Source organism: Podarcis liolepis (genome assembly GCF_965112155.1).
Source record: "Podarcis liolepis genome assembly, chromosome: 8".
Lineage (NCBI taxonomy): Eukaryota > Metazoa > Chordata > Lepidosauria > Squamata > Lacertidae > Podarcis > Podarcis liolepis.
The window spans coordinates 22,494,815-22,515,975 of record NC_139560.1 but is presented as its reverse complement, the minus strand read 5'-3'; the positions used below and the strand labels follow the sequence as shown (position 1 = coordinate 22,515,975).

The window sequence follows — 21,161 nt, the reverse complement described above, 5'->3', positions numbered from 1 at the left end:
CCTAATATTGAAGAGAACTCTTAAGTTATTGTTAGGAGCACCTTCAGCACTTGATTGTTTGGCTTCTTCCTGTCTCTCTTGTTGGTAGTGCCATACAGACAGAAGCCTGCTCACACTCTGATTTTGTCCACACACTATTTTTAGAAACTTCTATCACATGGCCGCTTTTCTCTGGTGTATCCATAGGCGTATTACTAAATATCAGTGTGGTATTTTGAATATGGTTCCTTCTATATGGTGGTTACCACCACACATATGGAAATAAGAAATAAATAGGATCAGTTCCCCTAAAGCAAACGTTTCATGTGAGAATTGCTTTGGGGTCACCATAAAAGCATAAGTAAAGTGTAGTGTTTTCCTTTATTCCACTTTGTCTTTGCACTAGATCCTCCTTAATTTTTAAAGCAAGTGTGGGAAGGCTGGATATTTGAGGTTGAGAAAGTGTGGATATTTTTATTTTATTTTTTTAGGCCCAGAGCATAGGCTATACATTCATTTGTTTTGCTTTACCTTATATGAAGGTTTACTGCCTTTCATGCTCATCCCCCCTAAATTCTATTTACCCATATCTTCTAACTTGGAAAAATAAGTTCAGTGTGCCATAGATTATTCAGAAAAGAAGCTTTTAAAAATGTTTTTCAGCTCTTTCACCAGTAGGGATTTTAAACCTGTTTCAGTGCAAGAGTGTAAACATATTAAAATATTTTGATATAATATTAGAATTAGACCATTTTGAACAGTTTAAAAATGCCTAGTGATGTCCTTTTTGCAGGCAATACTATTGTAGCAAGGCACTAATCAGCTAAGTACCATAATCCTCCTTATAGGGTAAATTCTTACTTGACCTCCAGCTATATACAGCACATAGTAACAGCATTAAACTGTAACCCTTCTCTCCTGCTCTCCACAGCTTCTCTACTGGGTCAGCATTTAGGCCCAAATAATTTTTAGTTTTATTTTATATAGTTTACCTTTCCTCTCCCAGATGCATTATATTTTGTATTTGGAGGTGAGGAAAGGTTTATGAAGAAATTGTTTGGCAATCTGGGCTCCTAAATTGAAGTGACATTTCACATGGTTTCCTCAAAGCTACAAGGATTAAATGAAGCAGTAGGCTGCACAGAAATTGATGCATTCTCGGGAACTTGATGCTCCTGACTTTCCAGATGTGCAGTGGCTGATCAGAAGGTAAAGAATGAAATAATACATGGACTTTTAAATTTTTACATTATTGGTTTTATGGGGAGTATTAAGAAACTTTTAAAAAGTAAATTGAGCTTTAAATTATTTATGACAAACAACTAGGTTTATTTTTTTTAAAAAGGGACTAAAATATCTGATTTTTAATATCCGGGCTTTTAAGCAGAGTATCACCATCCACAGATTTATAAACTTTAGAATGTGATTGTGATTCTTAAAAGTGTAAATTTGAGTCACTTAGCTAGTATTAGTTGCAGTGCAGTTTGATATATTGATATCTTAATTTTTTATTTGCTTGATTAATGAGACAAAAATAGTAATTCTGCATATCATCCAGTTATTTTATGTGGATCATCCCTTTTTTCTGTCTGAAATGGCAAGTGTGTTGCATTTTAACTACTTTGCTATTTAAAGTATTTAATACTTTAGGAAAGCATTTTGTATTATAGTTGGTGTTTAGTAACTTAACTGATGGTAATAATATATCCAGAGGGATAACAGCAAAAGAAGCCAAGTCTTGTGGGGCCCTAAAAAACTCAAGCCCAGTTATCAGTTGTAAAAACATCTGAAGTCAAAGTGAAATAAAACATGTTATTTGCACTAGATGTTGCAATTTCATCGTTAGTAAATATCTAGCCCAAAGCTACGGTAATTATAATATTAAAACCACTATGTCATTTTGATGCATGTTAAGTTTAAGGTTCAATCAGTTTAAAACACTAAATTGCAGAACTTTTAATACTTAGTTTTAAAACACTGAACCAAACAAAGGATCCAGTTCTACTCATGAGGTGGTGGATTTCTGAACCACTAAAGAATTTCATTTCAGAGTAATAAAGAGATGTGCATATATTTAGGCATGGATGTGAAAAATGTTCATCTTGTCCTATTCTCCTCACCAAATGGGGCTTTGAACTTGTGTTTCCTCAAGTAGCAGATTCTTTAGCCACATGTTAAACTTCTTTTGAAACTAAGGGGCATTTCAAAAGGAAGTTGTAAAATGGCATGGGACTTCCTTGTTGCTTAAGTTGGGGAAGTCAGTTAATTCTCCGCTGTGTTTGGGCATCCACAAAGAAGCTCTTTAGATCCTGGCCATTGAGTAAACGTCTTCAGAAGAGTCCCAGTGAAAGCTGTAGTTCTATATAATATGTTTTAAAAGAAATAACTTTGGTATGCTAAATAATCATTTTATTTGTTGTTTGTTGAAAGATTGTATGTAAAGAACCTATGGCAGTAAACACCTCCCCAGATATCCTTCCCTCCAAAGCTATGATGAAAACTTGGCAAATATAGGGAGGGGGAGGGAAGGGGAACTAGAAGAGACACCAATAAATGTGGGTGAGGAAATCAGGACTCAAAGAGTTCTTAGAACTCAGACCAGATCCCACTGCATTTAGTCCTAGCATCACATCTACGAAATATTATTTGTTTTTTGGTTTCCAGGTCCAGAAGTTCATCCACCCAGGTTTTGAAGTGCAATGGGGTCAATGCCTTCAGGTATTGGAGAGTGAGATGCTTATGAGATGATAAGCTATCAATGGAGCTAGCAAGATCCAAAACAATCTTTTTTATTTTTTATTGCAGAAAAAAATTTCTTGCACATCTTAAGTACTACTTCTTGAAGTTTTCACCAACACATGGATTTATTTACACTGTTACACTGTTTATTTGATTTCTTGTTGAAATGCGATAAGTTTCACAATGTAATATTGTATCTTTGGGGGAGGGGGAAACGAGAAGTTGAAAACGCAGTTGAGTTTTCCCACCTCAGTAATACAGCATCTGTAACATGATTTATTTAGTTAGGTGGTTTGCGTAAGCAATTTGTATCATTTTTGTTATTGTCCTAATTTGTGCTTTGGGAATTCTTAGATGGAATCAAGTAGATGATCACAAAAACACTTTTGTCAAATATTGCTTACAAAGGGATCTTGAAATAGATTAATGAGATGAGAATACAGTGAATGAAAACAGTCCTGTGGATTTCAGTGGAATTTTAGTGAGATTTCCAAGGCAATAGATAGGTTTACAGGACTGAAGACTTCTGTCCCAATCTGGCTAAGCAGACACATCATCTAAGCAGGCTTCTACATGCATATCATTTGGTGGAAAATACATTAGTAATTGTAATATTGTACTTATGTTGATGATTCTGGAGTACCGCTTGCATGTACTGTATGCCTTGTAATAGTGGGCACATTGTGACGAATACATTTGCTTGCCATATATTGTGTTTTGGTATGCTGAGATTCAAATGGCATGCTAAGGCAAACTTTGGTTCATCTTAGCATGACACAGCAGTAAAAAGGACCTGGGAGTAGCTGCAAACTATTTTCTGGGGGCACACACATTCTCACACCTGTGGTAAGCCGTAACTTGGCTTACTGTTGTTATTTCTAAAGCAAAGTCACCTGGCTGAAATTTAGAACAAAGAAACTAGAAGGAAATGCATGCTTAGGTGATGGAATGTTGTTACATATTTTAGGATGTAATTCATAGTTTGCCCTAGACTGCATTCTGGCTCTCAGCTTGCTATTCTCTAATCACGATACTTCCATAACCTGGGATATATTCAGAATTTTACACAAGATACACAGTTCTTCAATATTTAGTTTCATCACTTGTGAATGATATGATTTATGATTTATGAAAGTAAACAAGCTAATGAAATTTTTTTTAGATTATAACTTTCAGAAGTAGTATTATTTTTATGATTTATTATATATTAAATTTCTATACCATCCTTCATACGAAGATCACAGGGTAGTACAAGGCAGGAAAGAAGAAAATGTATATATTTTATTTCTTTAATTAAATATTTATACACCACAACTTCATATAAAATACAAGGTTGTATACAGGATAAAAACACAATATTACAATAAAACAATAAAAATGGGAAACGAACCAGTAAGAGCTGATGATCTAGCTTATCTGAGAATTGTTTGTGCTTTGATTTTGATTTTTCCTTCTGTTCTGAACTTAGCTCATTTTATTTTAAAAAAGTATTTAGCTACGGCGGGACATATTGTAAGGCAGATAAGTAATGGCTGAAAATAATAAAATATATAGTAGGTAGTTGTTCTACAAGAAATTATGTGAATATTTGTACTGTCAGAAGATGCATATTGTTTGTTATTAATTTTATTTTACTTAAGTGGCTACTTGATATAAACAATACAAATAAGAATCCTGCCCTGAATTATTGAATAAGTTCTGTAAGGATAATTCTTTCATAATTTCTTTTTGTATTTTTCCCTTTTAATTAATTATGGCTTGGAGCCCAATTTTAATTAAGTTACAGTGCAATCCTGTACATAGTGAAACATGAAACGTATTCCAGAGGGCTGGTGTACAGAGGAGGGAAACTCCCCCCGCCCCATGCTACTGATATCCCATGTAGTTTAGGAGGGCCATCAACCCTCTTGAAAGGTTTCTGCCAGGGCTGCAGGAAGGAGGAAGGTGTGGAAACTTACTTAAGTTAACCCTCTTAGGAACCAAGTCCATCTGTTTATCTGTGAGTGATGCAGACATCATGCTGTGAATATGAAACAGATACAAATACGTTTTAAAACATGTTGCTAGGTTAATTTTTGAATTTTTCATTGCATATTGTATTTTGTATTTTTGCTGTCCTGCTTCAGACCCCCTTTTGGATGTGTGAAGCAATTATATGAATAAAATAAAATAAATTTAAACTAACAAATGTAGTATGAAAAAATAGGAGAATTACAACTTAATTGATTAAACAAAGGTATTTTTGTTTAACTCATTGTATTATTTAATATTTATAGAACACTTTTGAATGTTCAGATATTTCAGATACATTATCCCCTTGTAACCATTAAAACAATGCTGCAAGTATCATTATCAGCATCTAGCAGATGGTGGCCACGGGAGGGGGAGGCTGAGCTTGATACTGGATTTACTAAGGCCACCTAAGTGAGTTTCCTGGAAGAGATGAAATTTGAACTGGGGATTTCTTGATTCATAATGCATTCTCTTAGCCACTATGCTACATATATCAGCTCTGGAAAACAAATTCAACTTAAAACAATGTGCTTCCATTTGAGTGAGTGATTATCAGGTTATTAGAAAGCCAGTGCAGTTATTATAGCTCAGTCAACTAGAATAATTAGTTTGGAATTAGTTTGTAACAAATAAATTGTAAGCATTGAAAATATTGATAATGTTTACTTCTTGTTTTTCTTGATTACTTAGAAAAAGAAGCCCATCAATATCCAGAGATCAGAACAGGAGATTCAATCAACAGGAGGAGAGAGACGACTATTCACAGTATGCAACATCAGACAGTGCAATGCCAAGATCACCATCAGATTATACGGACAGACGATCACAACATGGATCTCAGTTATATGAAGAAGCTGAACTTGATGACTACAGGGATTCGAACAGGAGAAGTCGCAGGCGTTCGAGGGAATATCCTTTAGAGGAAGATGATGTGCAGAATAGAGAGGAATATGAGAGGCAACGGCGGGAAGAGGAGTACCAAGCACGATACCGAAGTGATCCTAATTTGGCTCGTTATCCCGTCAAACCACAACCATATGAGGAACAAATGCGTATTCATGCTGAAGTGTCCCGCGCGCGTCATGAACGAAGGCACAGTGATGTGTCTTTGGCAAATACTGAACTGGAAGATTCCCGGTTATCTATGATGAGAATGGAACGGCCATCACGGCAAAGGTCTGCATCTGAACACAGAGCTGCCATGGACCAATGTTCATATTCAATGGAAAGAACTCAGGGACCAAGTCCCAATCGGCAAAGAAACACAAATCACAGCCCTCCAACACCTAGGAGGAGTCCCATTCCTTTTGATAGGCCAGATATGAGGCGAACTGATTCATTAAGGAAACAGCATCATTTGGATCCTAGCTCAGCTGTACGGAAAACAAAACGTGAAAAAATGGAAACCATGTTAAGAAATGATTCACTAAGTTCAGATCAATCTGAATCAGTTAGGCCTCCACCACCAAAGCCTCATAAAACAAAAAAAGGGGGTAAAATGCGTCAGGTTTCACTGAGCAGCTCTGAGGAAGAGTTGGCCTCTACTCCAGAGTATACCAGCTGTGACGATGTAGAGATTGAAAGTGAAAGTGTTAGTGAGAAAGGTAAGAATTTTGATTTTACTGTATAGATGGAGTTTGTGTACATTCTAATTCTGTAAAAGAGAAGCATCTCTGCTGCAGACCTCAAGTGTTTGGTGGGGGGTATTTTGCTTTTACACTTATGGGTCACATATAGTCCCTTTGATCAGCATGGGTAGATGAAGCTAAAAATTAGTCTGAAGTCTAAGAACTGAGAAGGGACGCAGGTGGCGCTGTGGGTAAAATCTCAGTGCCTAGGACTTGCCGATCACATGGTTGGCGGTTCGAATCCCCGCGGTGGGGTGAGCTCCCGTTTTTCGGTCCCAGCTCCTGCCCACCTAGCAGTTCGAAAGCACCCCTAAGTGCAAGTAGATAAATAGGTACCGCTTTATAGCGGGAAGGTAAACGGCGTTTCCTTGTGCTGCGCTGGTGCCGACTCGCCAGAGCAGCTTCATCACGCTGGCCACGTGACCCGGAAGTGTCCTCAGACAGCGCTGGCCCCCGGCCTCTTAAGTGAGATGAGCGCACAACCCTAGAGTCGGACACGACTGGCCCGTACGGGCAGGGGTACCTTTACCTTTACTTTACCTAAGAACTGAAGTATGCACTAAATATACATGTTTCTAACTATATACTTATAAAAAAATATAACCATACTGGTGGGAGTGATATATTTGGATCAAAAAATTGTACTAAGGTATTTTCTGTTTGAAAACCCTCACTTGCTCCTTTTCATACTATTTTACTGGTTTAAATTTCTTCCCCCATCACACACACACACACACACACACACACACACACTACAAGAAGGTACTATTAGCTTTTCTGGGCAGGAAAACAAATACAAATGTAGTTCTCTACAGTAGGATTAATACTAGTTTCAGGGAAGGTGATTTCAATCTGCAAAATGATGTGGACAAAAGTTTTTGGTTTTTTTAACCCTCTGCCCTAACATCAATCTCATGTTCCAATTTAGCCCACTCCCTGTGGCTGCTTTTAAGTGAAAATGAAAAAATCCGGAGACCCAACCACATATCTCCCACATCAAAGTGTAGTGTGATCTTCCATGATGACTAAAACAAGAACACAATTATAACACGGTAGAAGAACACTTAATAGAAACATTTGCTCTGTTCTTGTTCATTGATAAAACGCAGGTTGTGGTTAGTGTTGGTTAAGTACATGAAAGGAGGAAAATTAGTGGGTCATATGGTTCATATGGGTCTGCACATGAGCGTGCGCACACATACATGCACACATGACAATTTAGCAAAAATGTCTATATTGTAACCAGCAGTGGGACCTTATAGCACATTCTTTGGACTGTCAGTCTTATAATTGTATTATATGTTTAAACTGAATTCTAAGCATTGTGTTCTTGGAAATAGGAATGAAAACTTGGTTCGTTTTTAGTGATAAATAATGACCAGTTTACAAGATGGAAAAGAATCAGTGATTAACACCGACTAAATGAACAAACAACTGTTAACTAAACAAGTGTGCTTAGCACTGCAATCTTTTTCTTACAGTTATATTTCTTCTACCTTGCTCTCTAGATCAAGAACATACACAGAGTATAAAAGAATTTTGTAAGGTCTGAAGTCAGTCTTAAACAAAGAAATGATGGTTGTCCTCTTTGTGATATGGAAGTGGTTCATTTTTTATTCTGTAATATAGTGCTGTGGACTTCATTTGTTCTTTAATGTGGCCCAAACTGCCATCTTTCAAATGGTTTGCCCCTAGAATATACATGCACATTCTCTTGTGGACAGACTGGTCACATTCATCTGAGCCAATGCTGTGGTTTCTCTCTCTCCAAACAAACCACTACTTGAAGCCAATATTTTTTTAATTGGCTTCCCAACTGTGATTTGTTTTGGAGAAACAAACCACAAGTGCTGGTTCAGATGTAATGCTAAACCAGCTGCTCTGTGGTTTGCTTCCCTGCTTGAGTAAGGGAAAAGTGAAGCAGGAACACTCTAAGCTGCATGATCAAAAAGCAGCTCATGCACAGTATGGCTAAATAAACCATACTTTGTGAATTAGTGTTGCACCTGAACATGGTCATTCACAGGTATGTTTGTATCCTCATAGACTTTGGTGACTGTTCTCTCTCTCTTTTACATTCCCTCTTTCTGTTATCAGCATTGCTTGGTTCATGCATTAGCTGTGGTTTGAGGGCTAGGAAGGAAGGAAGGAGAATGTGTGGAAGAAACTGATTGTATACACTACATGCTTTTCACCCCGTTTCTGAAATTATGGCAGATTGCTATAAGGCATGGTACCAACTTATATTTTTCCATCTCCAAAGACCCTCAACTCTTGCATATGTGTTTTGTGTATTCTAATATCCACCACTGACTGGTGTCCATTGCCTTTTAGTGAGATATATTGAGAGGCTATACAGTATTGTTTGAGTGTTTTATAGTGGACCATCTCTGAGCAAAATCTATGGAATCTGAATGTATCTTCTTCTGCTAAGCTCAAGGAATAGTTACCTACATGGCAGTGGAAGTATCAGTGAAAAATGTGGGGATGAATCCACACATCAGAAAAATAAGGAAGGATTAAGTGTTTAAGAATGCAGTAGTAGATAGGTAGCCGTGTTGGTCTGCCATAGTCAAAATAAAAAATTCCTTCCAGTAGCACCTTAAAGACCAACTAAATTAGTTCTTGGTATGAGCTTTCGTGTGCATGCACACTTCTTCAGATACACATGTATCTGAAGAAGTGTGCATGCACACGAAAGCTCATACCAAGAACTAATTTAGTTGGTCTTTAAGGTGCTACTGGAAGGAATTTTTTATTTTAAGAATGCAGTAGTTAATCTAGTGTGTAAAATTGGTGTCATAGCTAGAGCTGTATTTTCACCTGTGTGCATTTATACAGTGGTATATCTGTGTATTAACAACTGATGCCACACAGCAGTTCTGTAGTGCTTCATTTACAAGCTATTGTTCAACCACACTAATAAGATCATATGTTTTTAAAGTTAAAAATAGTTTACTTACAAACTCTCCAAAGGTCAGATGCATGTGCTTTTCCTTACAGCATTCAGAAAAAGTTGCACAGGCAGTAAAACTTGGTTTAGTTACCGTGGTGAAAGTTCCTAAATTAATCTTCTTCTTGGCGATCACTCGTAGCCGAGTAAGATTGTCTTCCATAAACACAGTTTTAACAATGAGTCCATAAGTGACTGTGGAGGCCAATTATAGATCCACATGTCCTTCCACAGTGGGGACATTGGTTTTTGGGCGGGAGTTGATCATGGTGTGGATTTGCCAAGTGTGCCTTCCTCTTAGCACGTTTCTTCCTTGTGTGCTGAGTTCAAGTGTCTTCAAAGCCCATGACACCTTTGATAAAGGTTGTTCTCCAACTGGAGCGCTCGCAGGCCAGTGTTTCCCAGTTGTCAGTGTTTATACTACATTTTAAAAGATTTGCCTTGAGACAGTCTTTAAACCTCTTTTGTTGACCACCAGCATTACGCTTTCCATTTTTAAGTTTGGAATAGAGTAGTTGCTTTAGAAGACGATCCTCAGGCATCTGCACAACGTGACCAGTCCAACGAAGTTGATGTTGAAGAATCATTGCTTCAACATTGGTGATCTTTTCTTCTTCCAGTACACTGATATTAGTTCGCCTGTCTTCCCAGGTGATGTGTAAAATTGTAAAAGCCAGGCTGCTGGAGCTGCAGCAACCAGCTCAGATCTCCTCACCTGCTGAGCTTCTCTGGTAGACTGAGGGAAACAAAAGGTTAAATGAGGCTGGTTATCCCACATAATGATCCTCAAAAATCACTGCAGATGCCTATTCTGTTTTAGAGCAAAAGATTAACTGATGGTTCCACACAGAAGTGTGGTTCCCATACTGTCTCTTCCATGTTCATAAACTGGTGATTCTCTACATATTTTTCATCATAATTCTTGTTTATTTTACTTGATTTTCATAATCTCATTCAGACCATTTGTTTGAAGCATTATACAAATAAATTTCAGAAAAAAATCCAATGATATAGTGTTTCTCACCTATTTTCAGTGACATACACCTTGTAGAGACTGGTGGAGAGCCAATAATACATATGAATAATATATAAGTATACTGTATAGAAGGGCAAACCAGTGTTTCCCAACCTTTTTTGGGCAAAGGCACACTTGTTTCATGAAAAAAAATCTTGAGGCACACCACCATGCCAGATGGGGAAAGGTCACTTTTTACTTATGTAAAAAAAAGTAAAATAAATAGTAACAGCATAGAAGGTAATGGTTAGGCTAGCATCCCTCTTCCAAATATGCTAGGTTTTTATTTGCAGGGACTGTTCTACATGGGAAAGCATTCAGCACTGTCATTTTCCCATCTGCCATCTGAATTGGTACTATTCTGGGTCAACTTACTCTGCTGCATGTGTAGATGAAAATGGCACCAAGTGTGGGGGAGGGGGCAGAACAGGTTTCAGATACAGGATATTAAGCATACACGTACTTCAGATTGAACTGGTTGCTTGCTTTGCAAGTTTTCATTTCCCAAATGACTGCCTTGGCAAGCGCAATACCTACCAGGCTCAACGACGGTCTCGCGCTGCCGCTTCCCGCGCTCTCCAGGACCCGGGAGGAGGAAGGCGTGAAGGGAATCCCGAAGGCGCGAAAACCTTGCGCATGCGCAGGCCTTCCGCCTGCGACAGCCCAGTAGGCCGGCCGAAGCGAGCGGCGATGGGATGTGGGAGGGAGGGAGCTCGCTGCCCCGCGTGTGCCTATGTGGGGCACGTTACAGCCCCGTGACGTCAGCGCCACGCAGGCAGCCAGGCAGGCAGACGGCGAGAGCCCCGCGCTGGCGGCCTCTCCTCGCCGCCGCCGCCCCGCCTCTCGCCGCCCGACTCGCCCGCCTCCCTCCCACGGCACACCAGGCAACGTCTCGCGGCACACTAGTGTGCCGCGGAACACCGGTTGGGAAACACTGGGGTAAACATAACTTAGCATTTGCCTATTACTGAAATCCTGTTTTCCTGCTTCCTTTTCAGTACAAGCCACTCTAGAACATACTAGGCCCCAACGGTATCTACTAAAGATATTGCATTCTAAGTGTCTACATGCTTAAAAATGAATATTATTAAATTAGATAAGGCAACTGGGCAATGTGGTTGATTTATATGTCTGATTTTGTGGGCTCCTGAGCTTGTAATGTGGACTGCTGAGATTTTTGCTAAGATTTCCTCAGTTTGTGCCTTGACTTTAACATATGCCAATATAATCTAGTTATTAAATCTTATTAATGGAATGGAGAAGAATTTTGCTTCCCATTTCTGATACTAGTTGACAGTCTTCTCTTAGTATGACAGTATGTTCTAAGATGGTGAACTTATTTATTCTTATTTGTGTCATCTATGTAGAATAACTAACATGTTCATTTGAAACTTGGTATTTAATTTTACATTTTAACATAAGATAATTATTATGTTATAATAACAATAACAATAACAATAACAACAGAATAGGATTTTATTATTCCTTTAGGCCTGTTGACAAAAGTCATTTTACAGTCGTACCTTGGAAGTTGAACGGAATCCGTTCTGGAAATCCATATGACTTCCAAAACATTCGGAAACCAAAGCACGGCTTCTGATTGGCTGCAGGAAGTTCCTGTTGCCAATCGGAAGCCGCAGAAGCCCCGTCAGACATTTGGCTTCCAAAAATAGTTCACACACTGGAACAGTCACTTCCAGGTTTGTGGCGTTCGGGAACCAAAATGTTAAAGTACTAAGCTGTTTGAAAACCAAGGTACGACTGTATTAAAAACAATTAAAGAAATTATCTTGTAAACTTCCAGACAGTTATCTTGTAAAATTCCACAGACAAATCTGTTTTGACACAGAATAGATACCAGCTACATCAAAAGAGACATTTCCCTGACTGTGGAATTTTAAATATAACACATCCCATCATTTCTTTTAAACTAATGTGTCATGCAATGGTTAAGAACAAGGTAGTTTACTCATCCACTAAGAAAATAGAACACAGGACTAAGCTAAAGATGTATGAAATACATATGCTTATACATTTAGAAAATTTAGAACCTGCTTTTCAGTGTAAAAAAAGTGAGGAACAACAGAACATAAAAATATAATTTAAAACAATAAACAACAGTAAAAAAAATATTCATAATAAAATAAGCAGCTAACAGGAGAGTTTAAAATATAGTGCCACTAGTACCTCTATCTAAAAAAAAGTTTCATTTTTGTGGTTAAATGGACCACTTTCTTGGAACTGGCAAATCTCAGATGGCAGGAGTGCTACTATTGAAAAAGCTTTATTCAAGGATGAAATCAGAATTGCTTTTGATTGAATCCCATTGTGCAGCTGGAAGTAGGTATGAAAGCAAATATTCCTCCAGATATCATAGACCCAGCAGTGGCAGACCTTGGCATACCAAATTTTAGTGGTGCCCTGTGCAACGCCAAAGTCCGGCACCTCCTCGCCTCTCACCTTCTGTTGGATGTCAAAGTTGCGGTGCCTGCTGTGGCCCCCCAGAAGCTCTGCACCAGGGTGATCACACCGGTCAGGTTCATCTAGGTCTGCCTATGGACCCTGGCTATATGGAGTTTTAAAAGTAAAAACCTGTATCCTGAATTTGGTCTTGAAAGTAATTGTTAACCAGTGTAGGTCTTGCACTACTACTTCTTAGGATTCCTGTTTTTTTATTTCCCCCAATATTTGAACTTCCTTGAGGTATGCATTTGCTGTTCAGAGAACTATGCCACTTGCCATTCATTCTTCTCTAGCTAATTGAAGCACATTTTTTTGGCTCCATAGCACAAAGTACAAAAATTTATAGTACAGATAGAAATGTATTTACTAATTTTAATCTGTGTTTGCATTTACCCGGTCTGTCATAGGACAGTCAAAGTCACATCCTTGTTTTGTAAGCAGTACTTAAATGAGAGTTTTCCAGTTTAGACATAACAAAAAAACCTATAGTTTAACCAATCACAATATCTTCCTCAAAGTCAGGTGCTGAAGGGGTAGTGGCGAGGAGAGAGCACATGAGCAAAAAGGCTTACTCTCAGTCCAATTAACAATTTTAAAAAATTGAAATAGTCAACGAGAAGGGGTGCTTGAGGAAACTGATATCCATGAATTCCAATATCAACTGATATGATCCACAAGTTGGAAGGTATTAGCTGAAATCTGCAATCAGCTGAAAAAATAAACTATGTGTAAGATAAACTGCATTTCTAAATGTGTACATCTATGGCTAGGAGTGCCTTTTGCCAGCTTTGCCTGGTATGCCAGGTGTTGCCAAATGTGGATCAGATAATCTGGCCATTGCAGTCTATGTAGTGGTAATCTATGGACAGAATTACAGTGGTACCTCGGGTTACATACGCTTCAGGTTACATACACTTCAGGTTACAGACTCCGCTAACCCAGAAATAGTACCTTGGATTAAGAACTTTGCTTCAGGATGAGAACAGAAATTGTGCTCCGGCGGCGCGGCAGCAGAAGTTCATTAGCTAAAGTGGTGCTTCAAGTTAAGAACAGTTTCAGGTTAAGAACGGACCTCCGGAATGAATTAATTACTTAACCCGAGGTACCACTGTACTCCAGTGCAATCTATGTGGGGCTATCCTTGGGCCTGGTCTGGAAGCTACCGCTAGTACAGAATGAAGCAGCTCGACTGTTGGTGGAGGCAGCTGGCCAACACCATGTGACATCTCTGTTAAAACATGTACCCTGTTTGTCCATATGCTACAGGGTTCTTGTGTTGACATTCAGAGTCCTGAGCAGCTTGGGTCCAGGATATCTTAAGGACCATCTGAGCCCTTATATCCCAGCCTGATAAGTGAGAAGATGCCGAGGAATGCTTCTAGTTCTCCCTCAAGTTATAAAGCCTAACTGGCCTCAACCAGACATGAGGCACTTAATGACACTAGACCCATGTTGTGTCCAGCAGAAATTCAGCAGGCAACCTTGCTTGTGACTGTGTCTTGAAGACTTTTCATATGTTGACAGGCCTATGCACAATGCTTTTTTCTGGGAATACTCAAGGGTACACAGCACCAGCACCTTTTTTCAAGAAGAAAAGCAGTGGTTAAAAGTATGGCACTTATTGTTAACAACTTCATGTTGAATACCACCACTTTTTTCCAGAAGAAAGGCACTGGATAGGGTTTAAGATTTTGTTGAGTTACCAGTCGTTTTAATGGTCATTCTGTACTGCTTTTAATGTTTTATTATGTTTTTTACATTGTTGTATACCACCCTGATATTTTATGAGAGAGTGGTATATAAATACTTTTATAAATAAATAAAATACATATTTAAATATGTATTTTGTGGAAAATTACCATGCTTGTGTGGATTAAAAAAATATTGCAGAAGCAGGGCAGAATGCATTATTATTATTATATTATTATTATTAAAGATTTTCTTGATTTACAGAAGTATATGTAATGTCTCTCGTATTTTTTCCATGTAACATTTTTAGAAATCAGTTTCATTTGTTGAGACATAAGGAAGAAAAGGGTTGGAGGGGGGATAGGTGGGGTCAGGTGGCAATGTTTCTATTTTGCTTAATGTATGTAGGGTTTGGTGTCAGCATTGCTCGTGCAGGTTCTCTGCTGTTCACTTGTGTTCCTTTGGTGGTGAGAGAGGTTGGGGTTGGCCTAGGGTGTGGTTGTTTGTTTGTGATTGGCTGTGGTGATCTTTGTTTTCATGTGTGAGTGGGGTGGGTGGGTGTTTTGGACCAGGTTAGCCATATTGATTTGTATGCTGTTAGTGGACTATTGTCATTGTCTTGTTGGGCTGTGTATGTGATAAAGGGGAGCCATACCGAGGTAAAGGCGTCTTCTTCTGTTTGTCCCCGTGTCATTTTCAGTTTATTGGTTAATTTTTCTATTAGGGTTGTTTCCCATACTATTTGGTACCATTGGTCCATGCTTACTCCTGACAGGTCTCTCCAGTGTCTGGTTATGGTGTTTCTGGCTGCTGAAAGCAGGTGGGTTATGAGTTCTTTGTGGTGTAAATGGGCATTGTTGTCTTGGAAGATGTTTAGTAGGGCCAATTCTGGGGTGGTTTCTAATACTTGCTTAGTTATTTTACATATTTCTCGTATGGCTGTTGTCCAAAATAGTTGGATTTTGGGGCACTTCCACCACATGTGGAGGTATGTACCTGTGGAGGTGCACCCTCTCCAACATTTTGGTGAGGTTCCTGGGCACATTAGCGCTAGTTTTCTTGGTGTTAGGTACCAGCTGTAGGTGAGTTTCAGAGTGAGTTCTTTTCTTTTTGTTGATATGGATTTAAAGGTGAGTTTAGACCACATTCTGGTCCATTGAGTGGGGTTAATTTCATAGCTTATGTCACCCTCCCATTGTTTTTTGATTGCGTCTAGGGGGTTTGTGGGATTTTGGAGTAGTATTTTGTATATTTCAGATACCATCCCTTAACCGTTACCCTTTGTTGTTAGGAGGAGGTTTTCGAAGGTTGTCAGGGGCCTAGTTGCTGCTGATTTTACTGTTGGGTTGTTTAAGAGGGCATGTAATTGGTGTTGTGTTAACCAGGGCATTTGGGTGTCTTCTAGTTTGTCTTGTATTTCTTGTGTTGACAAAGGTTTGTTATTTTTATAAAAGTCTATTAGGCGATATAAGCCTTTGGTTTGCCAGGTTTGTATCTGGAGGTTTTGTGCTGCATGGTGGAATAATGGGTGGTACGCCAGGGGAATTAGTGGAGATGGGGTTGGAGATAGTTTGCCTATTTCTGTTTTTCATGCTTTGAGCATGGTCTGTGTGTACCTGTTAAGTGTTGTGGGAATTTTCTTTAGTTTGTTTGGGAGGAGTGGGTACGCTGTGGTGCAGGTATTTTTCAATTGTGGCCCTCTCTAGATGTACCCATTGTTTTGTCTCATCTTCTAGTATATATGGGATTATATGGTGTATTTGGTTGGCAATGTAATATGCTTCTATTTTGGGGATTCCCTATCCTCCTTCTGAGGTGGGGAGGTGCAGGTATTTGGGGGTTATTCTTGGTTTTTTATGTGAGAAGATAAAAGAGTGTAGTTTTCTCTGCCATCTGCAGAGTTGGGTTGGGGGAATCCAGATTGGGAGGGTTTGAAATAGGTAGGTTAGTTTTGGGCGGGTGATCATTTTGATCATGGCTATTTTGTCTGAGAGAGTGAAATTCATGTTGTTCCATATCTTTAGGTCTTGGTTAATTTGTCGTCACAGAGGCTTGTAGTTATGGAGGTACAATTTATTGAGGTTTTTGGTTATATGTACCCCTAGGTATCTGAATTTGGTGTGGCAAAGTTTTATTTTGGTGACCTTAGTGAGTTCTTTTTGGGTGTGAGGAGGGGTGTTGAAGCACATAGCTTCTGACTTTGTAAAATTTACCTGTAGGCCCGACACCATTGCAAATGTGTTCTCTGATTAAGGAGGTTGCTGTGCTTATGGGGTCTGGTGTTGTGACCATTAGGTTATCTGCAAAGAGCCCTAATTTATAGGTTATGCCTTTTATTTCCACTCCCTTGATGTCTGTGGCTGATCGGATTCGGATTGCTAACGGTTCCAGAGCCAGGATAAATAAGAAGGGGGAGGCAGAATGCATTATAAATTAACACATGTGAAATTCACACGGACTGGAAATTGACAGGTCCATTCATCCCTAGTTAATGTATGAATCAGGGCTTTTTTTTGTTCCCTGCTGCAAAAACAGCTGTTTCATATTCATTCATTCTCAACAACAAATGGATTACAACACTGATCTCATGTTTGTCTAAACCTGTATAGATTACTCCAGAGGGTATAGATTGTTATCATTTATATAATGTTCTTAATTTCATTTCACTTGGAAACCTGACCTAACTAATGTACATTAATGTCAGGATTTCATTTTAGAAAAATTTGCGGTGATAAAAGATGGAGTAAGTGAATATATGAGGGTGAAAATTTAGCTATGATTTCATTGCCCTCTGCTTTGTCACATATTTGTAATATAAATATATTGTTAACAGACATTTAATTTAAAATATTTTGAGATTTACATTTGATGCCTTAGTGAACATTTAGATTATGATTCTCTTTGAGGGCTCTAGTTATATAATCTGTTTACTTGGAAATTGGAGAATATGTGGACATCAGTTATATAATATGAACTACAGTCATACTGCAGTTTTCATCACAATGCTCTATGGTCCTTTTTTATATAAAAAAACTGTCAGTAACAAAAAAAGGAAGAACTTCCGTACAACATCTCATTAAAACAAAATCTATTTGCCATTTTGGCAGCTAAGTGCAATACAGTGCTAGATATAATTCTAGGATCAAAAAACCTTCAGTTTAAGACATACTTTACAGGCTTTAGAAATTCACACACATAACAAAAAGCAATATGTCAATTAAGGCAACTTAATTTCTGTGCCACATAAATAGTAAACACATTATACAGTCTCACAGATTGTGCTTGCTTGTAGCTTAAGTCTCCATTCATCCATATTTTCCAACTAAGGCCAGATTGTCATTTTCTGCAGATTGGAGGCAACTCTCAGGCTCCAGGCATTAAAGAAGCACCAGCTATCTAGGTGTGTCCTGTCCTCTTGCTTACAGTATATGCTTTCATTTGGATTAAAAAGAATAGTATATGTTGTGTGCACGATCTTCTTTGCTGTATGTTTACTGCTTCTGGAACAAAAATTAAAATTTAAACAATGACATTAGAAGCTGCCTTATCCTGGTCAGACTGTTGATCCATCTAGCTCAATATTGGCTGAGCTGACTGGCAGTGGCTCTCCAGGGTTTCAGACAGGGGACATTTCTAGCCCTACCTAGAGATGTCAGAGATTGAACCAGGTGCCTTTCATGTATAAAGCAGGTGCTCTACCTCTGAGCCCTAATGATAACAACAGAGTCTTCTGGCACCTTAAAGATGTACTCATCTACTCAGGCATCACCTTTTGTGGACTGAAGCCCACTTCATCAGATTAATGGAGTGTTCTCTCATCTGACAGCTGTGTATACATAGTTACTGTGGATGGCAGATGTATATACACTGATATACAGTACAGGGGAATCATAAACATTGGAGCTGGAAGGACACAAAATACAAGAGGTATAAATTCTGTTCTCTACTTTAGAAGCCAGTGTGGTGTAGTGGTTAAGAGTGGTAGACTTGTAATCTGGTGAACTGGGTTCGTGTCCCTGCTCCTCCACATGCAGCTGCTGGGTGACCTTGGGCTAGTCATACTTCTCTGAAGTCTCTCAGCCCCACTCACCTCACAGAGTGTTTGTTGTGGGGGAGGAAGGGAAAGGAGAATGTTAGCCGCTTTGAGACACCTTCGGGTAGTGATAAAGCAGGATATCAAATCCAAACTCTTCATATGTGGAGGTGGAACAGGAGCAGGATTCTGCCTGCTGCCTGTTCCCCAGCTGTTCATTCAACGAAATGGCCTCTTAGCACTACTTCAGATAAAAGCCATTGTGTGTAAGTAACTATCCCATCAGTGCAAGGATTTCCACTTCTGCAGTGGAGTTCGCCACCAGCATACATGTCTTAAACCCTCTCCATATCTGCTCAAGGGTTGGGGAAACCCCCAAAACAGATTGTGGAGGCGGGGGGGGGGGATGAGAGAAAGTTCCATTGAGCAAGTGGAAGTCGTTGCACTGATGGGATGGTTACTTAGCACTATATTGGATACAAGCAAAAACCCTGTATTTGTGGTATGATCACATTTCTCCATCATATGAACAGCCCATTCTTGCCTGGGGTTGAATGTGTGGAGATCAGAGGTGTGGCCTGTGGGCATAAGTCCTGCTCCAACTCTGCATGTTCAGTCTCTCCTGATTTTGAAATGGAGAACAGGGTTACAGTATTACTTTTCAACATGAAGCTCAAATGTATATGTATAAGATAAGCAGTGGTCATTAACAACAGCAGTCATATTATTTATCTGTTTATTTAATTTATATCCTCCCTTCCTTACTGTGTCCAGACTGAATAACAGCATAAATCTGATAAGGCTATATCTTCAAACAATAATTAAAATGACACTTTTAAAATCTACAGTGCCTGAATCCCTTTCCAAAGGGCTAGACAAATAAAAAAATGGCTCTAAATTCCTTATGTCTCCACCTCAACACACCAAATTTGACCAGTGGACAACCCCACTTACCTGTCAGTTACTTGACATCAGAACTTCTTATTTCCAGGCGTTTAAAGGAGCAGTGTGGGGCTGTTTGAATCATATAATGTTATGGCTGTAAGGGACCAAAAGAGCCAGAGGCCTTTGCAAGTGCTTTGTGCTGCTCCTTTAAACATCTGCTTTTCATCTATGTATAAAGGAGCAGCGCCTGGAGGGAGATGTGATTTTCATTGTATAGAAACTGCTTTCACTTCCTTTAGCACACCTTGTTTCAGCAAAGGAGCAACCAGAGGTCATTTTAAGCTCCCAATTGTTCCATTGAAGTCCTACCTTTACCCACACCTGAGGCTATGTATGGTACCAGGTACAGGGTAAGTGGACATGGTTTCCCCAAATGAGAAGGCCTATCAGACTATGTTGGGCCAATGGGCTGGAGCTTTCTCCCCAACCCCAATATAGATGTTGACCAACATGGAAGATAAAAAGTCCTGGGGATCCAAGCAGTGATCCCTCAGTGCTATTATCTGGAAGCAACCCTGGAGGGTAGGAGTGGAAACCCACAGATCATTCCAGGATGATTCAGTGGTCAATGGTCTCAAATGCTGCTGAGGGATCAAGGAGAATCAACAGCAAACCAGTCCTACCATCTCTCTCCCAAAAATGATAATCAAGCAGGCATGCAAGCAAGCCAGAAGCCATTCCTCCTCCTCCTCCTCCTCCTCCTCCTCCTCCTCCTCCTCTTCTTCTTCTTCTTCTTCTTCTTCTTCTTCTTCTTCTTCTTCTTCTTCTCTTATACCCCACCCCTTTGCTGAGTTGCCTGGTGCCTAAAGATATGTAATGAAAGTGTCAGACAAACCTCCCTGGGATGAGCATTCCACTGTAGAAAAGGCCCATTCACATGTTGCCATCCTCTGGATGTCTCGTGAAGGGGGCACATGAAGAAGGGACTCACAATCTATCTCATCCAAGTATGTCTACAGTTGATAGGCCAGTACACAGTCAATCAGCCTGCCCCCAAAATGAATAGTAGCAACTAGGTGGTAGTTGCCACCTAATGAGAGAGTGCACTACTGCTTCCTTCAGTGCCGTGGACCTCTCCCACTTTTGTAATGAGGTCTTAATCACTGGGGGAGGATCAGGAGGGCACATGGTCAGCCTGATTCCTGCAAGCATCATGCTCATGTCATCATTAGTGCTAAACGAGAGGTGTGTTAGATATAAGAGAGACAGAAAGTTACATGGTGGGGGGTGGGACTTGTTGCCACAATCTCGGGGCATTCTCACCTTTGGACTTGCCATGAGTCCTGGCTTTACAACTTTCCCAATTTGCTCTTTGACATGGGGCGAATCAACAAAACCCTGTGTGACTAGCAATTGTACTTAGCAGTTGCACAGTGTGTTAAAGTGTTCAAAATAGTTCGCAAAGTTATCCTTACAACAACCCTCTAGTAAAGGAGGTCAGTATTAGTAGTTCTGTCCTGAAAATAGAGGTTTGAGGATGAGAGAATAGGAGCTTGCTGAATCAGAGCACTTGAACTTGTGGAGTGGCTGTAAGCTTGGCTTAGGCATAGGAATTTAAAATGTCACTGAAGCAAGGCAGTTTACAGTACTGCCATTTTCAAGTAGCACTTTATTAAAGGTAACACAGACTGAGAAAAAGCAGTATTTAAATTTTGACCTAAAAAGGAAGATGAACTTTCCATAAGTTGTATGTTTGAGCAAATT

At 39.4% G+C, this 21,161-nt stretch overlaps 1 protein-coding gene across 28 annotated transcripts in view; it reads left to right on the top strand.

Moving 5' to 3' along the window:
• Positions 1-21,161, top strand: part of RIMS2 (regulating synaptic membrane exocytosis 2) — a 349,035-nt gene that overhangs the window by 138,250 nt on the left and 189,624 nt on the right. For all 28 annotated transcript variants that reach the window (XM_083516456.1, XM_083516462.1, XM_083516453.1 and 25 more), the window contains one exon: positions 5,422-6,335. In XM_083516456.1, coding sequence (XP_083372582.1) covers positions 5,422-6,335 — 914 coding nt within the window. The remainder of the gene's footprint in view (positions 1-5,421; positions 6,336-21,161) is intronic.